The sequence below is a fragment of the Apteryx rowi genome, unplaced genomic scaffold (assembly GCF_003343035.1).
Source record: "Apteryx rowi isolate R43461 unplaced genomic scaffold, aptRow1 scaffold_283, whole genome shotgun sequence".
Lineage (NCBI taxonomy): Eukaryota > Metazoa > Chordata > Aves > Apterygiformes > Apterygidae > Apteryx > Apteryx rowi.
Window position 1 is genome coordinate 686,881 of NW_020449230.1, and position 22,392 is coordinate 709,272.

The following is a 22,392-nucleotide window of genomic DNA, read 5'->3' on the forward strand; positions in this document are numbered from 1 at the left end:
AAAGCTCTGGTGACCAAGCAAAGAGATTTTACCATGGCAAGAACCAGCCTCCCCACAGAACAGGGCAGATTTGTGTTTGCACAGCAATGTCCTCGCAGTGTCATAGTGCCAGATGGCAAATGGCTCAGGCCAGGGTTTCCCAGAAACTGTTGGCCTTTGTCTCCATGTGGTCATAGTTCAGTTATATCTCCAGGAAACTGTGGCCTTGGAGAGGTGCTGAGCATGTGCAGTCCTGGCTGCAGGCAGTGCGATGCTGACCAGAGCATGTCTTACATTAGCTTCTTGCTAGAAAGCATCTTATCATCAGCCTGAGATTGAGCTCTGTCAAGACAAGCTGCCCTGGAAGGATGCCCAAGAAGCCACAAGGGTTTTGCCTCTGGCTCGTTCCCACTTGGAAAGTTTTGAAAGGCTGTAGCTATCAGGCTGCTTCGTGCTCTTCCTGCTGAACCAAGCACTGCCCAGGGCTGGCAGCACAGCTGTCTAATTAAAAGCAGCCCCTTGGCAACATGTCCCATGCCGCACAGCACGCACTTATCACCTCCCTCTCCCTGGGAGACTGGGAGACCTCTTCTCCTGTGACCCAGAAGATAGAGGGTAGATGAGGGACATGATCAAGTGAATGCAATTGGTCATGCTCTTCTTTCCTATGAAAGCAGGGTGTAAAGCCTACTTCTGTGTGCAACCCCAGAAATGTAGTTCCCGCAGGGTGCCACGAATCAGCTGCTTTAYTCAATACACAATCCTCAGGGATGTTTGCTTAACATTAACTCACTGATCACTAGGCAGAAGAAAAGACACACACCATCTGACTCCCCCTGTGCCCAAGCCCACATCCCACCCACAGACACTCACATTAACATAGGTAGACGTTCTTGCATGCATTTACACCTGCCTAGGCCTATGCAYGCTCCCTGGAGCTTACTCACAAACAGCTTTCACATACACAGGCAGAACGCGGCTGACTCTCCAACACACACTCCACAGCGCTGAGTCTCTCATGACACACAGTCCCATGGTCACACAGATGCACACACACTCAGTTAAACGCAGCTCAAAGAAAGAGCTCAGGGTGACGTTAGATGTGTCTCTCTAGAACATGGTGTGTGAGATGCACATACCTCTGCCATCAGCCGTTATTCCAATGCCGCTGCTGCAGAGTGCCTGGAATTCAGCTGTATAGAAAACACAACAGAGTCATTAGCTTTTCTGGACATTGTAAGTTCAGTGAGATCAGTTCTGAGTAACATTGGATTTATTATTTGTTAGAATATCATCTACGAGCTCCCAAGCAGTGTTGGTTTATACTTATGCAGTAAGTATTTTAGAGTTGATACTCACAGCTAGCAGTAAAACGCTGTGAGAATCCCTGCAATGAGATCAGCATCTCATGACAGCTTATTGGGCATTATTTAATACATATAATTAATGGACGGTGCTATATAATTTATATAATATATACTATATATATGCATATATAAAATGGATAAGATCAAGGAACATTTTAAGCATGTGACTAAGAATTTGTCATCATACATTTTGAAATGTAAGTTATTGATGAAAATTCTTCAAGAAAAGATGTTTCTAGTGGGGCTCTGCAGGAAAGGATACAAGATTCAACACTATTCAGCATTTTGATGGATGATCTGGGAGTAAATGCCCACAGCCCATCACTGCCCATAAAAAGATTAGCTGGATGGTAAAAGGTGAATAGGAAAGACTGCCTTGGGGAGCGAGATCACTTGGCACATGGGACCAGTTCAAACAACACCTATTTGGATGGAGCTGAATTGTCTCTGTAGCACAACTGAATGCTGCAGAATGGGGGACTCTGCATTTTGATCCAAAAAAGAAAGCTTCTATCAACTCTGACTTGTTTGTGGATCCAACCCAAATCTGTTGAGTACTACAAGGTGGCATTTCTTTCTCCCTGCCTATGGCTTCTCCATGTCACTGCCAAGCTGTCTAGGCCACCTCACAAAGGTCCCTGGGTCAGGGACCCAGAATGTCTCTGAGCACTTTCCTGGCTTTTTGCACACCCAGATGGAAGAGGAGCTCACCAGAGTTTTTGGCTGGACAGGGCTGGCAGGGCTCTCCGAAGCCATGGTCTGGGTTAGCACAGCAGCACTCAGACTTGGTGACTGCTCCCGGAAAGGGACGAGCACATGTGCCCTTTTTAATGCCTCCATAACAGGTGCTGCGCATGTGGGTGTCCACGCAAACTCGTCCATCCACCCCAATAGCGAGGCCCCCGAGGCACTCGCATCGAAAGGAGCCTTCTGTGTTAATGCACCAACCATTCATACAGATCCCTGGGGTCTCGCACTCGTCGATGTCTGAAAGAGGAAGCACAGACTGGCTGTTACTTACCCATGGGCAGCAGGATACACAGACAGGGGCTTTAGCCTATTTTGCAGGGAGACTAGGAGACTACAGGGGAGCCAGAAGTACAGTTTAGAACATCGTGCCCCTTGCACGCTCTGCTGCAGGCTGTCTCCAGCCTGTTCTTGGTGCTCTGGCTGTCCCTGATGGCTTGGGAAAGGGCTCCCCTTTCACTTCATTGCAGGAATCTGGGAATCTTTAGTCTCCTGAGACCCAGCCCCTACTCAGACTGGCCAGGTCTTGTCTCTGCTGAGTTAACAGGGCAGTAAGCAAGAGAATTTACCCTGTGTCACAGCAATACATGGGAGAATTGCTATGTCCTCCTCTTCCTCCTTTCTCCATCCTACCTTCACATCCATTGGGAAGCAACACACAAACCCTGGTGGAACTTGCTGTGGTGACTGGGTAAGATGCAGAGATGGCTGCTGTCAGCTCACACTGCGTATGGCCAGTACAGAGCCTCACAGCAATGCTTAACCTGCTGCTCAAAGTGCATTTAAGTTCCAATTTGCACTGAAGTAGCAGAGATGCAAGTACATGTCCCCTTGTGCCCATTCTGCTGTGAAGAGGCACCTTCTGGCAGCCGAGTGGAAGGTGCCTGGCAAAGGCCTTGCTTTTCCTCAGCTATCCTTGGCCTCRGGCACATAACAAGTCCCCAGAAACACGGATGGCAGGCTGGGAAGGGAGCAGAGACCAAGCTTGGGGACCTACGCACCAACACAGTACCGCCCATTTGGAGCCAGCACAAAGCCTGGCTTGCAGATACATTTGAAGCTGCCATCCTCATTGATACACATCCCGTTGAGGCACATATTGGTCGTGGCACATTCATCGTGATCTGGGGAGGACAAACAGAAAACATGAGCAGAGCCTGACACCTGCAGCAGTACTCCCCTGTGCTCAAACTCTTCTGTCCCCTTTTACCCTTCCATGAGATAAAATCACTCCTTATGACAGTGTGTGCTAACCCTCAAGGCAAAGTTCCCACTGCCAGTCCTGGTGAACAGCTGTAAACAGGCTCGCTTGGACTCTTGGAGTAGAGGGTGCCACCCTGGTGGCATGGAGAAGAACACAAGCCAAAACTGTCCTGCTGCATCCCTGCTGCTCTCAGTTCCCCGGTCAGCTGGCCCAGCTCGTAGCAGGACTAGCACACTGGYGGCTGGAGGTGGCAACTCTCAGGGTGATGGAAAATGTCCTGCGTCCAGACCCATCCCTGTTCATGCTTCTGGACCAAAAATCCTACAGGCACACTTCAGGAGCAGTACCACCATTATAAAACTGCCTTCCTATTTCAGTGCATCAGTATTTCTCTTCCTCTCCTTTCCTCAAGGGWGTTTTTAAGATGCAGTCTGCTCTAGCAGCATCTACCTGGGTTGAAGAAAAGGGATTCCAGACTCATCCAGCACAGATTAAAGTAACCACCGATCCCCAGGGAGGATACTGTCTCAGCACAGCCCCAGCCTCCCCAAGGCCATACATAACAACACATGAGGAAATGGCTTACCAACACAGTTCTTGCCATCAGGGGTGATTTCAAAGCCAGCGTTGCAGATGCACTGGAAGCTGCCGTCAGTGTTAACACAACGGCCGTTCCTACACATCACTCCATTCATGATGCACTCATCAATGTCTGGCAAGAAAATAAACATAGGCAAGTAGCAACAGGCAGGGTGAGGACAGGTTTCAGCAGAACCTGCTCCATGAGAAAAATGCTGTCAAACTCTCACAGCATGCCCTGCTCCAGGAGGATTGCACTCTCCCCCTCTGTACAAGCTGCAGAAGATGGAGAAGAGGTGGAGRAAGCTTCCTGCAGGCTCTGGGAATAGCCCTGTATTCAGGGGCTTAGAGCTCTGGGATCTCAGTCCCTCCATGATATCTTTGTCAGCTTCCTGCCCCAGGGTCCTCCTTGCATCTCAAGCAATCCCAGGCTTGTTCAATCCTACTGTAGGCAGCAAGAGCCCTCAGATCAATGAATGTGGACTCAAGCCCACCRCTAAGTGCCACAGAGATGTGATTCCAGTGCCTCAGCTGAATGAATCTCAGGACTGCAGTAGGGTATAGTGTGGCTGATGGAAGTAGGGCAGCAGGGGAGGTGCTGTGTTTCAAGAACATGGTTTGCACTTGTTCAGTGCAGAAAATCTCTTGAAAATCCTTCCAAACCCATTGCTCCTATCCAACTTCTTACATTTCTCCTAGCCTCACCTGCTGCTTTACCAAGTGACACGGCCTTGTCTAAACAGTGCTGTACGATACGGCACCTAGCTCTCTGATAACCCTGCTGACACTGGTGCAGCACCCCGTGTCCCTCCCAAACCAGAAAAGACATACCAATGCAAGCCTGCTTTGTGGGCGTGCTCTGGAAGCCTTCATGGCACTTGCAGTGATAGGACCCAGGTGTGTTCACACAGTCACCATGCACACAGGGGCTGCTGGAGCACTCATCCACATCTGCAAGAAGAAGAGCCTAAACCTGTGAGACACCATTATGCAGGGAACACACTGAGAGCTACCAGGAAAGGTAACAAAGGCTGGATTCTGTGATCTACTGAGCCCAACCTCACAACTCTTGTGCTCAGCATCCTGACAGCACGGCCAGCAAGGAGGAATGCAGCAGGACCCTGTGTTGAGGAGCMCATAACGGAGCTGCTAGGGATATAAGACCAGTCAGGCCTAGTGACATGATAAGGACCATAGAGTGTAGAGTTATGGGATATGGGGATCTGCAGCCTGGAGAGCGGTCAGCCGGTCCCTGTCACCTCTCCTGAGGCTCTGCCTGGTGAGCAATGGAGGGGGAATAAAGCTTTGTTAGGACTCTGTCTAAGTGGTGATAAGTATCTAAGCCAGTGGCAATTGCTTCACACCCCTGATCAAGCTGTGGCTAACAGAAGAGAGTTGTCATCCTGGGTGTTCCTCACTGGGCAGGCACATCCTTGCCATCACCCTGCCTCATTCGCTGAGACCAGCCCTCTGTCTCCAGCCTCTCAGAGGGAGCTGGGACTGGGACACAGGCTGTTGGAGCACCTTTTCAAGGTGCTGTTGGGAGCAGGCATGGGACTGGTGCATGGCGGGAGCTGACCTCTGTGTGTGTGTCAAACAGATTCCACTTACCGATGCACTCTCCACGCACGTCCTGCTTGTATCCCATGTTGCACTCGCAGCGGTAGCTGGATGGGGTAGGGATACAGCGTCCATTCAGGCAGAGGTTGGTGAAATGCTTGCAGATGTCAATGGTCTGATTTAAAGTGGCAGTTCCTGGAAGGCACAGAGACAGCATCAGGTGGGGAATTGCAGCTCCCTTCCCTCTGCTGTCTGTGTGGAGCAGAGTCAGTAAGTACAGAAACTGTGCTGGATCAATGCTGCTCCTGGGCCCTGAACAACCATCTCTGCTTGGGGCTGCGGACACAAACCCAGCTAGCTCAAGAGTCTCTTTAGGGTGCTATGGTACCTCTGCCCTACTGACATGCACAAGATTGCACAGCCTTTAAAAAGTAAGGTGGGGATCGATATTTATTAACATCCAGGGCATATTTACAGGTCCAAGCTCTTGGCAAGGAGCACACAAGATGGGGCGTCTCTGGTAGTGGGAAAAACACTCCTCTGTTTTGGGGAGGCAGAGAGTGAGATGGTGACATGAAAGCTTCATTCCTATTTGGTAATTAGAAAGATATTCTGCACTGAAGCTGGTCTCCCTCGCTCTGCCAGGAGACGGTGTTTGATCTGCTGCTGGACTCAGCATTCTGCACAGCATTAATGTCAAATCCCATCACTCCCCCAATGTCAAAATAAACCTTGTAGCTGGCTAAGAGCACTGGTGCTCTGCTCATGTGCGCGCAGCTCGGAGAAGCGGGCAGGCACACAGGCAGACACGCTGTGTATGTTCTGAGACATGTAGCCAAATCGGGTCAGCACTGTAAAAAAGGAATTTTAATTTACCGATGCTTGAACTTCCTGGGCCCATTCCAGGCAGACCTGGGATCCCTCCTTGTCCATTTGCCCCATTTGGTCCGATGCCTCCAGGCCCGTTGATTCCTGGCCCAACACCATTGGGCCCAAATCCAGGAATTCCTGGAAAGCTCCCAGGGAACCCTGGCACCACTGGGAGTCCTTCGATGCAAAGCCTGCGGTACTCATCTGAAACAAACCAGCTGCCTTAGTGTCTTTCCAAGAGTGCCTGAATCCCCCTCCTGTCTCTGCCAGGATGCAGAGAACACAGGCAGCGGGATGGAGGCAGGAACTGGCAGGCAGCAAAGGGGGTGGGTGCTGATGGGAAGCGGGCAGACGGATGAGGAGGGTTTTAACCCCCTCTACTCCAAAGCAGTTGATGAGGGACAGCTTGCCAGGGCGTTTGGCAGGAGCTTCTCAGGGTGTGCGGAGAAGATGGCACTGCAGGCTCCCTTCATGCAGGAAGGGACAGGACTTAAAAAGCTACAAGACTCGTACTGTAAAGTGCTCCCCTGCGTGGTGGCAGGGTCACTGGAGATGAAGGAAGAGAGAGGCAGAGATAGAAATAGTTATAGTGTTGTGACTTCTCAAGGACAGCTCCTGCCTGTTCACCCTCATTTGGCCCCATGGCTCAACTGCAGTGGGAGACAAAGTAAGCTGGAAGGGTAGGAGGAAGGGGGTAAATTCTTGCCTCAGCTGAACTCATGTGGCTCACCTTCAGATGAGCCCCAGGCAGGTGAGCCAGCATCCCCATGTGACCCCTCTCTGTGACATTATGTTGATGATTCCCCATGTCTGTGAAAGCCTGGGGTATCACTGGGGCAGTCAGAGCCACAAGCTGGCCCAGTGGGAGGTGGAGATCCTTGGTGTTGCACTTACCAGACCCCCGGACAGGGCACATTTCTGGAGTCTGCCCAATGGCCCAGCAACGCCCGGAGTCACAGCAGCATTGCATCTTGGTGTACTGGCCAGGGAGTTCCCCAGCACAGCGGCCCCCGATCAGAGCAGAGAAACATGTCCCAATCCGCTGGTCTGCAGAGAGAGAGAGGAGATGTATCCACAAGAAGCCGTCACTACATTCCCAGTCAGGTCCCAGCCAATGTGAGAGGCATGTCCCAAGTGCCTGTTTCCAGTGGTGTCTCTTTCTTCTGCCCAATGTCCTGATCTGACCTTCTGTTCTGCCTCACCCTCCCAAATCATGAGGTTTTCCAGCACCTCCATCTGGAGCACATCAAGGCTGGAGTGATGAACCTCATTCCCTAGTATTAAATCTCACATTGCCATGTAGGCTCCTAAATACTATAAGGAGCCTGACTGAGAGCCAGAAGTGGGCAGTAGGTGGGCAATCCCTCTCCATTGGATTGGCTCCATCAGGATCTGCCTTGAGCCCTGCAGGAAGGACAAACTGACTCAGTAGATTCTGGTTCAGCTCACAGAGCAGAAAACAGATGAGATTCCCCCCACCAGTGCTGTCTTCTGCCCTCTCCATTCATAGTTTAGACTCGTGTTTCCCCACCTTCCCATTTCAAAGAAATGATGTTTTTTTACAGGTGTCTCCTTTGTCTCACTAGAGTTTCTGCACTGATGATGGTCAGGGCTGGGCTACCCACTATCCCAACACAAATCCTGAGCTAGCAGCTGGGAGAGAGAACAGGCTGAGGGGAGCTGTTCTGCAAGGAGACCTCACTGCAAACTTTAACACTTCCATTACCAAACAGCCAGACTCATCCCATCAGCTGGGATAGACAAACTGTTCTGGACTAAATACATTATTCACCAAAATTGAATTCTGGGGCGGAGATCTCCATTCTTCAGGTTCTCCCTCTGACATTACTGTCTGTCTGGCTTATTTAGACTGCATTTGTGACCAGGGGTTGGCCATCAGTGCTGATATAACTGTACAGCAGGCCCTGAACTTGGCCAGATCCCGCAAGGCATAATGATAAAGAGCATGCACCCTTCCTGTCTGGGGTTTGTGCACAGGCCTGTGCGGCCTTTGCAGAAGTTTGTCAGATTTGAGACTTGATTTTAAATCCCATGTGATCTTCTTGACTGTGATCCAGAAAGGAAGCGTCCCACAGACAGTGCTCGAGTGTCCCTCTGGACCCTCTCAGTCATCTCTAAGAAAGCACGGGGACAAAGCCCCTCCTTACCATACTTATGGTTCAAGTACTGCCTCAAAGGTAACTAAGACCTGCTGATGCAATCAAGGAACAAAAGAGGCTTGGTGAAAATGAAAGGCAACAAATTTGGAAACACCCCTACTACAAATAAGGCATTACCAAGTCAGAGGGAGTAGCAGAGAGCAATAACTTCTCTAGTTACAGTAACAGGCAGAAATATAGAGACAACACCTGTCTGGCTCCAAGACACAGAGAAGAATCTGTTCATAAGAATCAGGTCCTGATATTCAGGAACCAGATGCAGAAAACCTCATCTAATCCATTAGATGTCTGAGGTGCACAGGGAGTCAAGGTTCCTTGGGAAGTCAAATTCTTGATTTTACTCACAGCATCCTTTAAACTCTATATGAATAGTCGATTTTTGCATAACTTGATGTCTACTTGGAAGGAGACCTATGATTTCAGTCCTCTGCATTGAAGGAGTTTTGGCTTACAGCTCCCACACTCTGGACATAAGCCCTGATCTCCAGCCTTGTGAGTGGCCTGAGCAACGCTCCTGTCTGTTCAGGTTGCATAATGGTACAGAGTGGGACACGAACTCATAGGAACAAAAGCAGTGCCACAAAGAAGGAGCCTAGCCTAGCCCTAACCAGTGGTGAGGACTACTCCTATGGGAGTAATCTCTGGAAAAAAGCATCTTTCAGTGATATGCAAAGTGAGCTGTATCACGCTTCCCTAGACTTTGGCCTCTTTTGAGGAGCTGTGGGAGCAATGGCAGACAAGAAAGTAGGGTAGCATCCTCCCGGTGCCTGCTGAACTGATTCAGGCTAGAGTTGCTGTTTCTGCCAATAAACACACTTTCCTGTGATTAAAAAAAAATCCAGTGCTGCCTGCTACTATCGTGAGGGTTCCCAGATAATTAGTGGGTATTCCCTAGGCATTCCTGCTCTACCCTGAAGCCTTGGCTACACATAGCCCTTTCCTTTGTTTTTCCCTTGCAGGACAGAGCTGGCAGACGAATGTGGCTCAGCCACTTCCTACAGCACTTAGGTCAGGCTGGGGAATCTAGGTTCCAGCATTAGCCAGAGTGATCCCCAATCCTGTGCTAAGCCAGGACTTTTCCACAGCTGCCACTGCCCAAGGTGGGCCTGCACATCTCGAACCCAGTGAGGACCTGCCTCTCCTTCCCAGAAGAGCTATAATGCCAAACCTCCCATGGTCTGTGAGGAAGCATTCCCTGCCAGGTCCCAGTGGTCACAGCATCTCTCCCTAAACAAATGGAGATGTTCCCAGTCCCAACAGCCCTCCAGTCTGACCTCCCTCCAGCTTCCCAGTGGTTGCATGTTTCAGGTCATGGGCTGGTTCCCACAGCCTGGACTGAACCGTGAGGAGAATGAGCCCTGGAAGGTGGTCAAAGTCCATGAGCCTGGCCAAAGCCACAGACACCAAGCCTGGCACTGATGTTTGGGGTGTGAGGCTTCTGGACTAGACCCAGGAGACTGAAGGCCTTTCCCATGTCTAGCAGGGCCCTGTCTGGCACCAAATCCTATAGGAAAACCTGGAATATTCCACTCATTCAGCTCTTGTCCTTGTTTCTGAAGTAATTTAATGAGGGGGAAAGTCTGGTCCGATTTGTCTGCTGCGTCTGTAGAGTGACATTAACCAGCAGGCTGACACTTCACTGAAAAATAATTGAAATTAATTGCATGGAGCTGTTTGATCTGTGGGCTGTGGTTATTTCTTCTCTAATCACAGCTCGGGGACTTACAGAGGACAGTGACCCCACTTAAAGCCAGGGTGACTAAACCAGCATGTCTTTTCTCAAATACATTCCTTCAGGCACTCTGCAACACTGAGTTCAGCACGAACCGCTTCTCTAAAAGCAAAACTTTTTATCCACCAAAGAGACCTGCAAAAGGAGAGACAGGATAGGAGAAGGCAAATTTGGGCACAGGGACTGAATGCAACACAGGATTAACTCCTAAACCTAATGAAGAAAAGTACTAGTCACGTGGAAGTTCATGCCCTCCCAGGTCCTTGTTCTCTGGCAGATGGCAAGAGTGCAAGAGCAACACCCATGTCTCTGCAGGGCKCAGCAAGCACCAGGGTGTAGAAGAGGGCAGTGCTTCCACAGCATGATAGGTTGGGAACACTACTTAACAGCCATGACTCCTGCTCCAGAAAGGGGCTGTCCTTTGACCAAACCAAGGCAGGATAGTGGGATCATTTCAAAAAGCTGCACAAGTCCCTGTTTCTCAAGCCACTGATGCTGCTTTAGGTGCATGAGGAGCTTAGGGCTGAGATGAAACGGATATCTAGGTCTGAGGGCAGTAATTTGGAATAAATCCTTTACCTCCCACCTGGYTCTTCTGTTCTTCCATGGGATGGTCTCTGCCACCAAGGCTGTGATACACTGAGACAGCCAGCCAGTTAATAAGCAAGAAGMAATTCTGAGAAGGCAACCTTGGTCCCTACAGCCAGACATGCACTGACAAGTTTGACAAGGCAGGGAGGTCACAGCAGTTTGTGTAATGGAGGGAATGGTCCAGCCCCTATTCATCTGGACAAACGCTTATTAAATTCATCTGTCTTTGCTGCAGTTTGTAATAATCTCTCTCAGAAATGAATGTCAGAACTAATTGAAAACCCAGCTGGATCTGCCTTGGGCAGAGATGGGGTGSATGGAAAGAACAGCGGGTCCCCTCAGTCCCTCCATGACCTCCTGCAGGACCACCCACTTGCTGGAGGTGCAAACACAAGGCTGTTGTGATATTGTTCTGCCTTCCTCCACAGCTGTTAAGGGGACAGGTTTGCACAATAATTCCAGTTAATCAGATAATGCTGCAGGCAAGAAAGGATGTAAAATTCCACATTAGATTAGACGTRATTAGACACAGAGGGGAGGGACAGAGCCACAGGTCCATCAGTGGTCTATGATCCAGAGATGTTATGGATGCTTTGGAAGTGTTTTTTCATGATATACACACAAAAGTCTGCTTGGTTTAGTGAGCAGCTCATGGAAGTCACTTGAGGAAGACTGGAAGAGTCAGAGAATGAAAATAATTTTGAAAAATGATTTCTATTTTTTTCTGATTTAAGGACATAAAATGTTCTCTTTAAAAATACCATACTATTCCCTTGATGTTTTTAAAAAAAATTGGCATTTGTTTTTCTCCACATTTACTGTTTTCTACAGCAAAATGACTATTTGTATTTGCTGTTTTCCCAATTCTTTATTGTTATCTGTAAATTCTCCAGGGTCTGGGGAACTATAAAAGAATTATACTTACAAAAGGACAAAGGAAAATGAAAGAGTGGGGAAAAATATTACTACATGACCTTCACTGGTGGAAAAAAAACAAAGACAAGCGAAAAAAGTTATGAGTTTAAAAAAAAATCCACATTTTTTTCTAATCTTCATCCTGATGAAAAGCTGGTCTATTTGGGGGGAGGGGGAAGGGGAAAAAAAAGGGGGAATGAAAAGTACATGCGCTTCATCCCAGGGGAGAGCTTTTAAGGGTATTTCTCTGACTTTGTGCCTTGCAATTCCCAGGAAACTCAAGTGATCAAAACCAAACAAACTAGCTGTTGCAAAAGCCAGTTGGCTCTGACTACAAAGGACCTGAGAGTGATTAGCTCAGAAGGGAGCTGCAATGCAGATATCAGCGTGCAGCCAGAGGAATCCCACCCAAGATATCCAAAGGTGCTTGATTTGCAGGGAAGAGTGGTGCAAAAGGTGCCTTGTTCTGTCATGCTGTGGTGTGGACATTCAGTCTGGACCGATGAAGTCATCACGTGTTCCCTGTTTCTGGAAAACTGACCTATTTCATTCTTGTTTAGATAAGATTATGCTAGATGGTGTTGTCTGTCTCAGCGAAGAGACAGAGCAGAACAGAGGAACAACGCATCCCTCTGGGAACAGCTGAAAGTGAACAGGGCACCTTCCCACCAGACCGCAATATCCATGACACACACTGGCCACCAGTGCCTCTGCCGTCTCACCACAGGGAAGCTGCAGTGCAAATAGGGAAGCCCTGGGTGTTATTATAAGACAGTTTCTTTGGTGACAAATGCTATAATAAACTCCCTCCCTCCCTGGCTTACTCTTCTAGTTCACTTCCCAGTTCAGCTGTGCATGAGATTGAGGTATACATGCATCCCTGAAATGATCTGGTGAAGAATCACCCTTCTGGGGGAGAGGAGCTTTACAAAAATGGATTGAATGACCTAGTTTGCAGTGCAACTCCTTGCACAGATTCATTGCAAAAAAGGGTTGCAATTCCATGCTGTTTAATCCTGCTAGAGTGGAGAGGATGCTGCTCTCTTTGGCCATCCCTGACATTCCTGCTACTTCTTTTCTGTTGGCCCTGGTTGTGCCACCACATGCTCAGTGAATCCAGCTCATTGAGCCAATGGAAAACTAATCCACTAAAAGATTTGTCTTCCATCAGACTGAAGAATTGATACAGCTCTCCCTGTGGAGCTGAAACCATGACTAGCGGGAAGTGGGAGTGACGCAGTAGGAGCGTCACATTACCGCAGAGTCTGGGGGCAGCATCCAGCCATGCAGAGATGGGAGCTGGCATTTGAGGGATAAGGCAATGGTGGGAACTCCTTGGCTAGCTTTGCCATTGTGGAAAACAGGTATAAGCACATGCTTGGTGTAGTGCAAAGAGACTGGAGGCAGACCTCAAAGGAAACCTGCTGTGAGTCATCACCCTGCAGCAAACTGAACAAAAATCCGCTTTCTTCGCAGCTGTTCTGCTGGGAAATTCATAGTGAGTGCTGGAAGGCTCTTGTGCTTTGAGCTTTATTATCACTGCAAAGTACAGGTGCAGCAACACACCTGAGCTGAGGGATCTGTGGTTCTCTCTGCCTTACTCTCCCACCTTGCCTCCTCCTGCAATGAGAGATGCCCATGCACATGGCCCTCAAGTTGCCAGGCTGTAGCCCTGTTTCTGGCCTTCTGCTGAGGTCCTGGTCCCACTGCCTCCCTCGCCTCTTCCTCTCTGCTGTGCCCAGAAAAGCTCCCACTGAGTCATGGACCCTCTCGCCCACCTCCTGGGCCTGGCCATGTTGGCGCCCACCGCAGGTCAGAGGGAGCTGAACTGGGATCCCAGCAATTATGGAGCCTCTTTACACCTCTGGTCTCCTCAAGTGTTTAGGCAGAGCTCTGCTTGGCAGCCTCCCTGGCTCCCTCGACACCTCGGGAAGTGGTGGGAGCTGTCAGGGGGCTCTGATCAGAGTGCCTCTTCAGCTCCCTATGAATCCATTTTCAAGCCTGCGATCCTCTCATCCCTTCCTTTTTGTCATTTCTTGCCTTCATAAATATTATCTACTCATGTTTCCTTTTTCCTCCTGCTCTTTCTCTTCCCAGATAATGACCAAAGCAGTAAACAGTGGTTCTCTAGGCAGGTGAGGCCCTCAGTAAAACTTTCACAACCCCAACTGAGCCCAGGAATTTGCAACAAGAAGTGAGACTTGGCCCTAGCTGGAACTTCAGGAAGTAAATTTGTTGATGTTGCCCACGGAAAGATAAGACCCAAATCTCTCTTTCACAGCTTTGCTGCACTATCAGCAAGAAAGAAAACGCAAATAAAGCAATGTGCAGGAGCTCTGACTTGCAGTGAAGAAGGGAAACATTTTTACACATCATTTACAAGATTAGAAATGCATCTGAAAGGACTTTTTTCTGTTTTGAAAATTATTCTTTTAAGCCCTTCTCGAAAAGCAATCCAATGTACAAAAAACCAGTTCACTGCCTGCTGAAGCACATCCTTCTGCCGCCTGAAAAACATTGAGCCTGTCTTTTACAAGCATAAATGAATGAAACTGTTATGAGCATGTGTGGAATCGGATTCTTTGTGTCAAGCACAGGTGGTTGGATCATTCAATAAATGTTCATTTCAAACTATGACAGACTTTCTCCAGCTATGCCGCTGTTTGCATTTCACTGAGGAAGGCAGTGAAAGCAGCTAACGAGATTTGGGATCAACTCAAGCTCAACGTCTTGCTGTTTCAGCTGCAAAAACTGCAGGAGATTATTCAAATGCAATAAAAAGGTGTTTGCTCTACTAAAAAGGGAGGGGAAATGGATCAAGGCTGCCACTATAAAGTCACCACATACCCAGTGCTGGTGTGCCATGATATATGAGACAATGTGGTCATTTCCGGTCTAAACATCTGGGAGGTGTTAGTACAAGGTCTCTTCTGCTCTCTCTTGAAGCTGTTCATGCTTTAATGTTTTTAATTTTTTATTGATTTCCAGTTTTACACACCATTTATTTGATTTGTTTCATAGAACATAAATTGTGGGTTTAAAATACTGTAAACTCTCAAAATGAGCACTAAAATCCTCCAAACTATATAAACAGAATTTGCAAAATATGGATCATGGGACAACAGCACCCCAGAGTTAAATTAGCACATTTTGCCAGAAAAAATATTGTCTGTCCCAAAATGTGACAGAACACTAACAGCATATATTAGCTCAGGGAAATGGCTGCAGTATGATGTATCAAGTTCAGATGCAGTCATAGTCCACAATAGCTAACTAAGCTCTGGACTATTTTTAAACTTTGGGGTCCTAATTATATTTACTTTTTATTTCTTGAAGTACTTGGTTTGAAGGAAAGAGGGGAAATGTCCATATGACTCATCAGACAGCCATCACATCCTTCTGGGCTTACAGCAGGGTGTGGGAAATATGGAGGAAAAGAATTTCATTCTTGTCAAAATCTATCAGATTCCCAAACAAGGTGACTCTTATGGTACACTTTACAGTAGTTTCTTTCTGGAACTAGAACATGATTGATTTTTACTCCAAATTCTGTGAATATAAAACAGTTTAGAAATGAAATATTTCTGTATTAATTTCCAGGACTTCTAACATAAAACTGTACCTAACATTTCCATTGCCCTAATAGCGATCTTATCTCTGCCTTTTCTGTAACAGTTCCTCTTTATAAATCCTTGTGTCCTTGACCTTCTAAAGATGAATGAACTTTCTGAACAGTGAGACAAACTCTGGGATTCAATTTGACTCAAGTAAGTGTCCCTGCTGAGAGCAAGTAAACAGAGAGCTGATCTATTTATCATAGAAACTGTTGTCTATTATAGAGAGAAATGGACCATCAAATATTTGCAAGGCTTGGAAAGGAATTTTGATCTGTTAAACATGCAAGATTCACTCCAGGCTCAGTAGTCTGGAGGCAGGACAGGTCGTAAGTCTAGGCAAAGCTTGCCTGGACTCCAGCCAATTCTGGTAAGCTTTAAAATATAGGCGCCTTGAGCCAAAAACAGGGGTAAACAGGTACACCAGAGCCTGTGGAGTGTCGCACACTGGCCCCACTGAGCCCTTCATGCAGTCTGCAGGATGGGGACCGCAAGTGTGATTTCCATACAGTCCTGGAAGTCATTTGGTAGTCAAAAATCAAGTACTGTGGGAGGAAGGTGGCTACAAGGTAATGTGTAAGAGCTTATACAACAGCCGTGTAAGCCTGCAGTCTCCACATGCATGCGGGGATAGATGTCTACAGCGCGCTGAGCCATGCTTGGGAAGCACCTTTTTCTTTCCACTGACTGCAGAGGGATCCCAGACAATCAGCTCAGTGCAGAGCAGCTCACTCGTGACAGCTTGAGTTCAGAGCGATGAAGCCAATTTTTAATCTAAAGCCCTAAAGATTGTTAGCTTGGGGCAGTAGAGATTTGTGAGTTGCTACCTTTGATTTAGGCAGGAAGGAAGAGGCAACGATAAAGGTCACTGTTTATCTGCATTGGTTAGGCAAACACTTGGAATAAACCTTTACCCCTTTGCCTCTGCAAAGGAATGAATGTGAAGCTGTGGGATATTCCCCATCACTGGGCCCCTCTTTGCTCCAGGAAGGCCTCCAGCCCTTCCCTTGGACCTACACACCCCAAAACCACGTTGTGCCTGCAATTCAGTTGTTGGGTGAATACTGGTGTCTCTGTCTGGCTGATGTCTGATGCAGGAAAAAAGGGGTGGCCTCCGGGCTTCTCCCACTAGCTGGTGCAATTCTGTGAGTGAGCACGATGATCCTTCTTCGAACACACTCACTGATACAGACCACTCTCCTAGCCAGACACCTTCCATCCCAGACGTCTTCCTCAAAGAGTCCCCAGCCACCCCCTGTCAAACACTCCGAGCACTGGGACAACTGCAGTCAGGGCTATTCTCAGTGGGGCTGTGAGATGGAGAAAGCCCTGATCTTCAGCAGCCAAGTAGGACTGTATCAGAACCTGTAACTGAGGTGGAGCATGGCAGCCAGTCCATGGCATATGCAAGGATAGCACTGGAAATACAGCATCTTCTAGCTATTACATGGACAGCACTGCACCTTTGAAGTGATTTGCAAACCACCATCATGATGTGAGGTCTGGATTTCAGAGACTCACCTTTTTGCAACAGTCCTGAGAACGATTTAGCATCTTACCAATGCAGCGTGATCCATCGGGGCTGGTCATGAAACCGCGTGGACATGTGCACACGTAGCTGCCTGCTGTGTTGGTACACTCGCCGCCATCACACACGCCAGAGATTACACCACACTCATCCACATCTAGAAAAGAACAAACCAGCAGTGATCACTTTTCCCTGTGAATCATCTCCTTTCCTTCCATGAACGGGTATGGGGCCAGAGCTGTGATCACACAGGAAAGGAGCTAGCGTTATGAGCTGTCATGGGATGTTTGAGATCATTAGTGGCCTCCTACCAGTGGATTAGGAAAGAAAAAAAGACTCCCCCAAAGAGTGATTCAGAGAGTTTCATGGAGTCATCTGCTTCTCTCCATTGAAGAATAGGTCTTTGCGTAGGCTGATCGAAAAAGTTGAGCTCCCTGGAACACAAAGGAAGCTTCAAGACAGAAACACATCTGTGCAGGTGCATGACTCCGGCTGAGCAGCAAGTCCCTCCAGTGACTTGGAGGACTCTCTGAAGGCAGAGATGCTTCTGACAACATCATGTTCTTTAAAAAACACTGGACACTTACATTATTCACTGAATTGCTCCATACAGTGAACAATGTATTAAGACAAATACATTTAGACATCCAAATACAGGTGAAAAGGCATCTGTACTCCCAGTTAGGCAAGGAAGATCTGGACATTTCACTGTATTCAGATCCTCAATCAGCAGTTATGTATTTTAGAGTGAAATGATTTTTTCTTCAGGCTCCCCTGAGTGTGTTGACCTCCACTCACATTCACAGCTCACATGGAGACAGCTGTATTTGGGTGCCTACATGCAGATTTCTTCAGTTTGAACTGAAGGTTCCCTGTTGCTAGACTGGTTGCCACACTGTCTAGTGCCATCTGAGATGCCCCAGGGAGTTCTGCCTACCTTCCAGTCACTCTGGAAAATGCAAGTCTCCTGGAAGTCCTGTGTTACATCTACCAGTCCTTCGTGGACATTCCTGCTATGCTGGGGCTTCTCAAATACAGTGTGGGCACTTAAGTCCAGCCTTGGTGCCTGCTGGAGAAGGAAGAAGCAACTTCCTTTGTATGACAAAAGTTATAGCACGGCCTCTTCAGCCATGCTCCTTTCTTTGAGCGAAATTCCCTTCCCAGCAGGCTGGGATGTGCCCAAAAGACACCTACTCTGGATTCCGGCTCCTTCTCCCAGCGCTGTTAGATGGGCACTATCTAAAGAGCTCCTGGAGCAGCGTTCAGCATCAACGAATTCCCCCCATGCACTGGGCTCCCCTTCCCAGCCGGCTGTAGGCAGACTCCTTTGATCTCACTTCCCGTTTGCATAAAGGTTCAGCCAAAGGGATGATGAGCAGTCCAGGTCAGATGCTCCATAGCTTGGGGGATGGGATGCTCTCCTAGATGCTCTGCCAGGAGCTTAAGTGCTAAGGGCATTGAAAGTCCTTCCCTTGCAGTTTTGCCCCTGTTAAAGCACCTTCTGAAATACCATGTACCAATCTAGCAAGCAATCCCTCCACCTATTGAATCATATCTGACCTGAATTCTTACCAGCACTTCGTGACCAAATAAATGCTTTAGTTTTATGGTGATGGAAGGCCATGGTAATGGGTCCCTGTTGAGTGCCAACCAGCAGAGTAGGCTGGGAGCTGGAAGGAACTGAGATTTTATGTGGTACCAGCAGCTCTTGCAACAAGCCCAGGACAGGACTATATTGATGATTTTAGGTGGAACCATCAGATTTTAGGAAGCAGAAAAACTATTTATAGAACTATACCTGACACTTTTCCTTAAGTTTCTGATTCTGTCCTAGGTTTTCTTCCTTCCTCCAGCCCAGCCTTTCCAAGCCCATGAGCATGCCATAGTTTGAGCTACTTATCTAGTCACAGGGAAGATTAGTGAGACAGAGAGATGCACTGAGTCCTCAGTGAGATCACACCTAATTATCCATGAAGATAAAAGAAATACTAGCGAATACCACAGCTGAAAGGAAGCCCAGGGAATCTGGGAATCTTAATGTTCCCTGATCTGTTGCCCTGCCAGTGCCCTCTAGATGAGTGGGTAGGAAACGATCCCCAGCTGGGTTCCAGTCTAGGAAGGACCATCTGTGTCAACAAGTTCTGCCACACACTGATTTTCCAGCAGTTCACTGCCATGCATGGGATTGTCTGTCAGTACATCCGACACCAGTAAGGCACACCTCGCTGAATTTAAGAGGATGGAAAGTAAGGATATCACAACAAGAGTCTTTCAAGGGGGCAAGGGCTGAACTCAGATGTTTAGAGGTGCCTGTCAGCCCTCATGACTAGACATATGGCGATGATTGCAGAAAGGTTGCAAAAGTACTGAAATTCAGAGATAACCGCCGTAGTGATATGGCTTCTGCCATTTGAACTTAGCAAGTGCTCTACAAGCAGCTCTCTAATGTGGAGATATGGCAGACCCTCACCACTGGAAAAGCAAACCATGGAGACTAACCCCACCGCCAAGGTCCTGGCTGCCAGAGCCTGGGTTCTGAGACGGAGCATCTATATCTGAAATCATGCTCAGGGTGAGATTTTGATTTGCACTGGAAGAACTGAGGTGGAAGGATGAGGCACTACAAGATATGCTGGAGGACTGTGCAGGTTTCCAAAATAACCAGGCCATTTTTATTACAACCTTGAGGAAGTTCTTGGGTTAATTATTTTTTTGGCTCTTCTTCTACTGAGTATTTAAAGAGCTGCATACACTTGTGGAAGCCCTAGTTAACAACAGATGAGAAAGCACACAGCAAGCCCATAGACTGCAGCTTAACAGAACTCAGACTGTAACAGAAAGGGGTTAGGACAGGGCACAAGACTCAACAAGTTCTTATACAGATGACACAGAGAGAGCCAGCTCTAGTTTTGTCTGCAGCAGTTAGGCAGGATCTGAAGGTTGGGTAAGTTGAAGGGAACAGAGTGGCAAATTAGCAATTTTGCAAATGGAAATTTGTTCTCAAAAAGTTTAAACCAAAATGTTAATGCTGTTAAATGTATAGGCCCCAGCCACACTTGGGTGGCTGTTGACTCTAAGGACTAGTTTTGGATACGGGTTGTAGATTTGTCTCTATTAACAACTAAAATCTGTTTCAGAAGCTGATCTGGAATTAGAATTCAACCTCTGATTAATGCACCCAAAGCAGTTGGTTGCTGGTCATGGTCCAGGTGGTTGGTAAAAGACAGATGGAACATTTGCCAGAGAGTTTTCACAATGACAAAAAAAATATGTTTTGGGTATCATCAAAATAAATGATCTCTGCTAGGCAGCTTTATTTATTGTATTTTAAAACTGTAGCACTTTTGTGAATGGATATGGGAATTTTTATACGCAATTCAGATACTGCCGGGGGTTGGCAGGAGGATAATGAAAAAAGAACTGGTCAAATTAAGGTCCTTCGATGGGATTTTTCTGATGTGAACAGCATAACAGCCTTGCACAGCCTGATGGCATTAGCATGTGTGGAGATCAGAGTTGCTGCAGGGCAAAGAGGCCTCTGCAAAAAAACAAGCAGAACAGCAAAGACCACTCATCTGGGAGTGGGAATGGAGGATGTCTTTGGAAGAGCTGAGCTCACAGACTTCAGTGATAAAGGCAGCGTATGCATACATGGAAAGAGTTGCCAGAACCCACTCCTTCAGGGCAAGCGAGGAATCAGCAGAAATCTGTGCTGCGAGCCAGCAGACCTGGCTGTCATGTCCAGCAGCAGTAGGTATGAGCCACAGCGACAGATCTGAGAAAGGGCCCTTGTATTCTGTGAGAAAAGGGTGTGGGTCACCCAGAGGGGTGGTAGGCTGTTTCCTGTACATTGTGAAACTGTGAAAGATTCGGGAATTAGGAAGGAAATGTCTGACTGCAATCTCACAGTGCCATGCAGTGGCTATCCATGCTAGTGCAGAACTGAAGACTGAATACCGAGAAGAGGCAGGGAGGTGGTGTTACCTCTGTAAAATCATTCCTGGATGCCACAGCTTTGTCTGACACCGGCTCTTACAATAGGATATTACCTAATTGGAGGAGTTCAGTGTCTAGATAGCAGAATGATTCAAAGCCTGGAAAAACCTGCATGATATTAAAGAACTAGTAGAACTCAATCTACTAATTTATCCATGAAAATGTGAAGATGTGAATGGATCATAGAAATGCAACACTCAAAGATGATGCTGTGAGCACAGTGCTCTGCAGTCTCAGAAAAGACAAGATGAAAATTGAAGCTCAGGCTTTATAAATTCAGGCTGGAATAAAGTAGACAACTTTACACTGAAGGTGTAATCTCTATGCATAAAATCAAGTCCAAGTGCATGGGGCAGATTAAACGATGACATATCAAGAGGGGACGATGCATTCCTATTTTCCTGGCTTCTTAGGAAGGCTAGAATTATACTTTCGGCTTACTGCAGATTTCAACTGCCTTTTGCATACAGCAGAATCATTGCCTCCGGCCTGGAAAGTTCCTCTAGCTCTTTGATGCTCAGAGTCCCTGCAACAGACAGGCATGACTTGAAACCTAGAAAGGCAATACAAATCTACAGAAAACACTTCCCCCACCTGGGCCCCTGTGGGGAAAGAGATTTTATCACTATAGCCTCCCCTGTCATTTAATTACAGGCTTGTGTTGGGTTACAATTTGCAGAACATGCCAAGGAAAGGAGTTTTATGAAGCGAACACTGGTTGTACTATTAGAAAAAACAGCCTAAAACTTCTGCACAGCTCTCCTGAAGTTCACTGTATAAGAGAGCTGGAGGCCAGCTGAAAGGTAGGCATCTTATTAGATCAATACTTATGACATTGCATCAGTCATCCAAGAAAAAGTGTGTGATGGGGGGACAGGAACCCCATTCCATTCTTGAGGAAAAACAGAGTCAATTCAAAAGGTTACATCAATCTGCAACACTGTTTTCTCTTGAAAATCCTAGCTCATGTAAGACTGGTGTTAGCAACCCAATAAGCAGAAAAAAAGCAACTTTGAGAAACAGAGCTGGTAGTGAGCTCTGGACTTTGTTGCTGTTTCAGTTCTTCCCCACTACATCTGCCTTCTATATTTTTTCTCCGTAATGTGTCTTATAGTTTAGATTCATTCCGAGCTGAAGTCCATGGAGGGCTTGACCCAGTGGGACACACATGTACACCTCTCGTTAACACCCAGCTGCCAGTTCTGGACAGCAAATTCCTCCAACTGTAACCTGGCTACTTCTTGATTTTTCCAACTCTCTGTTAAGAATTAAAGCAATACTCTGTGCACTCTGCTCCTCAGACAATGGCAGAATTCAATGCAAACGTTGATTTTGGACCTGGTCTCTATTTCGCTAGGTTGGACTTGGCTTGATCATTTAAGGCTGAAAATGCTGGAAGTCAAAGGCTACAGAGCTTCAGAAAGAGAGTTGCAGTCTGCAAAGCTCATCCAACACAGGTGCCCACAATCTTGTTCAAACCCCAACCTTTCCATCTGCTAAAACACGAGGACTTGATGGAGAAAACACCTC

The 22,392-nt window shown here is 47.4% G+C and overlaps 1 protein-coding gene across 3 annotated transcripts in view; it reads right to left on the bottom strand.

The window, feature by feature from the left end:
• Positions 1–22,392, bottom strand: part of FBN3 (fibrillin 3) — a 106,190-nt gene that overhangs the window by 32,256 nt on the left and 51,542 nt on the right. The window contains exons 8-16 of one of the 3 annotated variants that reach the window (XM_026068940.1): positions 16,898–17,023; positions 7,201–7,353; positions 6,313–6,510; positions 5,488–5,631; positions 4,708–4,827; positions 3,884–4,009; positions 3,095–3,217; positions 2,058–2,333; positions 1,119–1,172 (exon numbers count right to left, since the gene is read on the bottom strand). In XM_026068940.1, the coding sequence (XP_025924725.1) occupies positions 1,119–1,172; positions 2,058–2,333; positions 3,095–3,217; positions 3,884–4,009; positions 4,708–4,827; positions 5,488–5,631; positions 6,313–6,510; positions 7,201–7,353; positions 16,898–17,023 (1,320 nt within the window). Of the gene's footprint in view, positions 1–1,118; positions 1,173–2,057; positions 2,334–3,094; positions 3,218–3,883; positions 4,010–4,707; positions 4,828–5,487; positions 5,680–6,303; positions 6,511–7,200; positions 7,354–16,897; positions 17,024–22,392 lie in introns of all 3 variants that reach the window. The other 2 variants (XM_026068941.1, XM_026068942.1) reach the window with 2 other exon arrangements.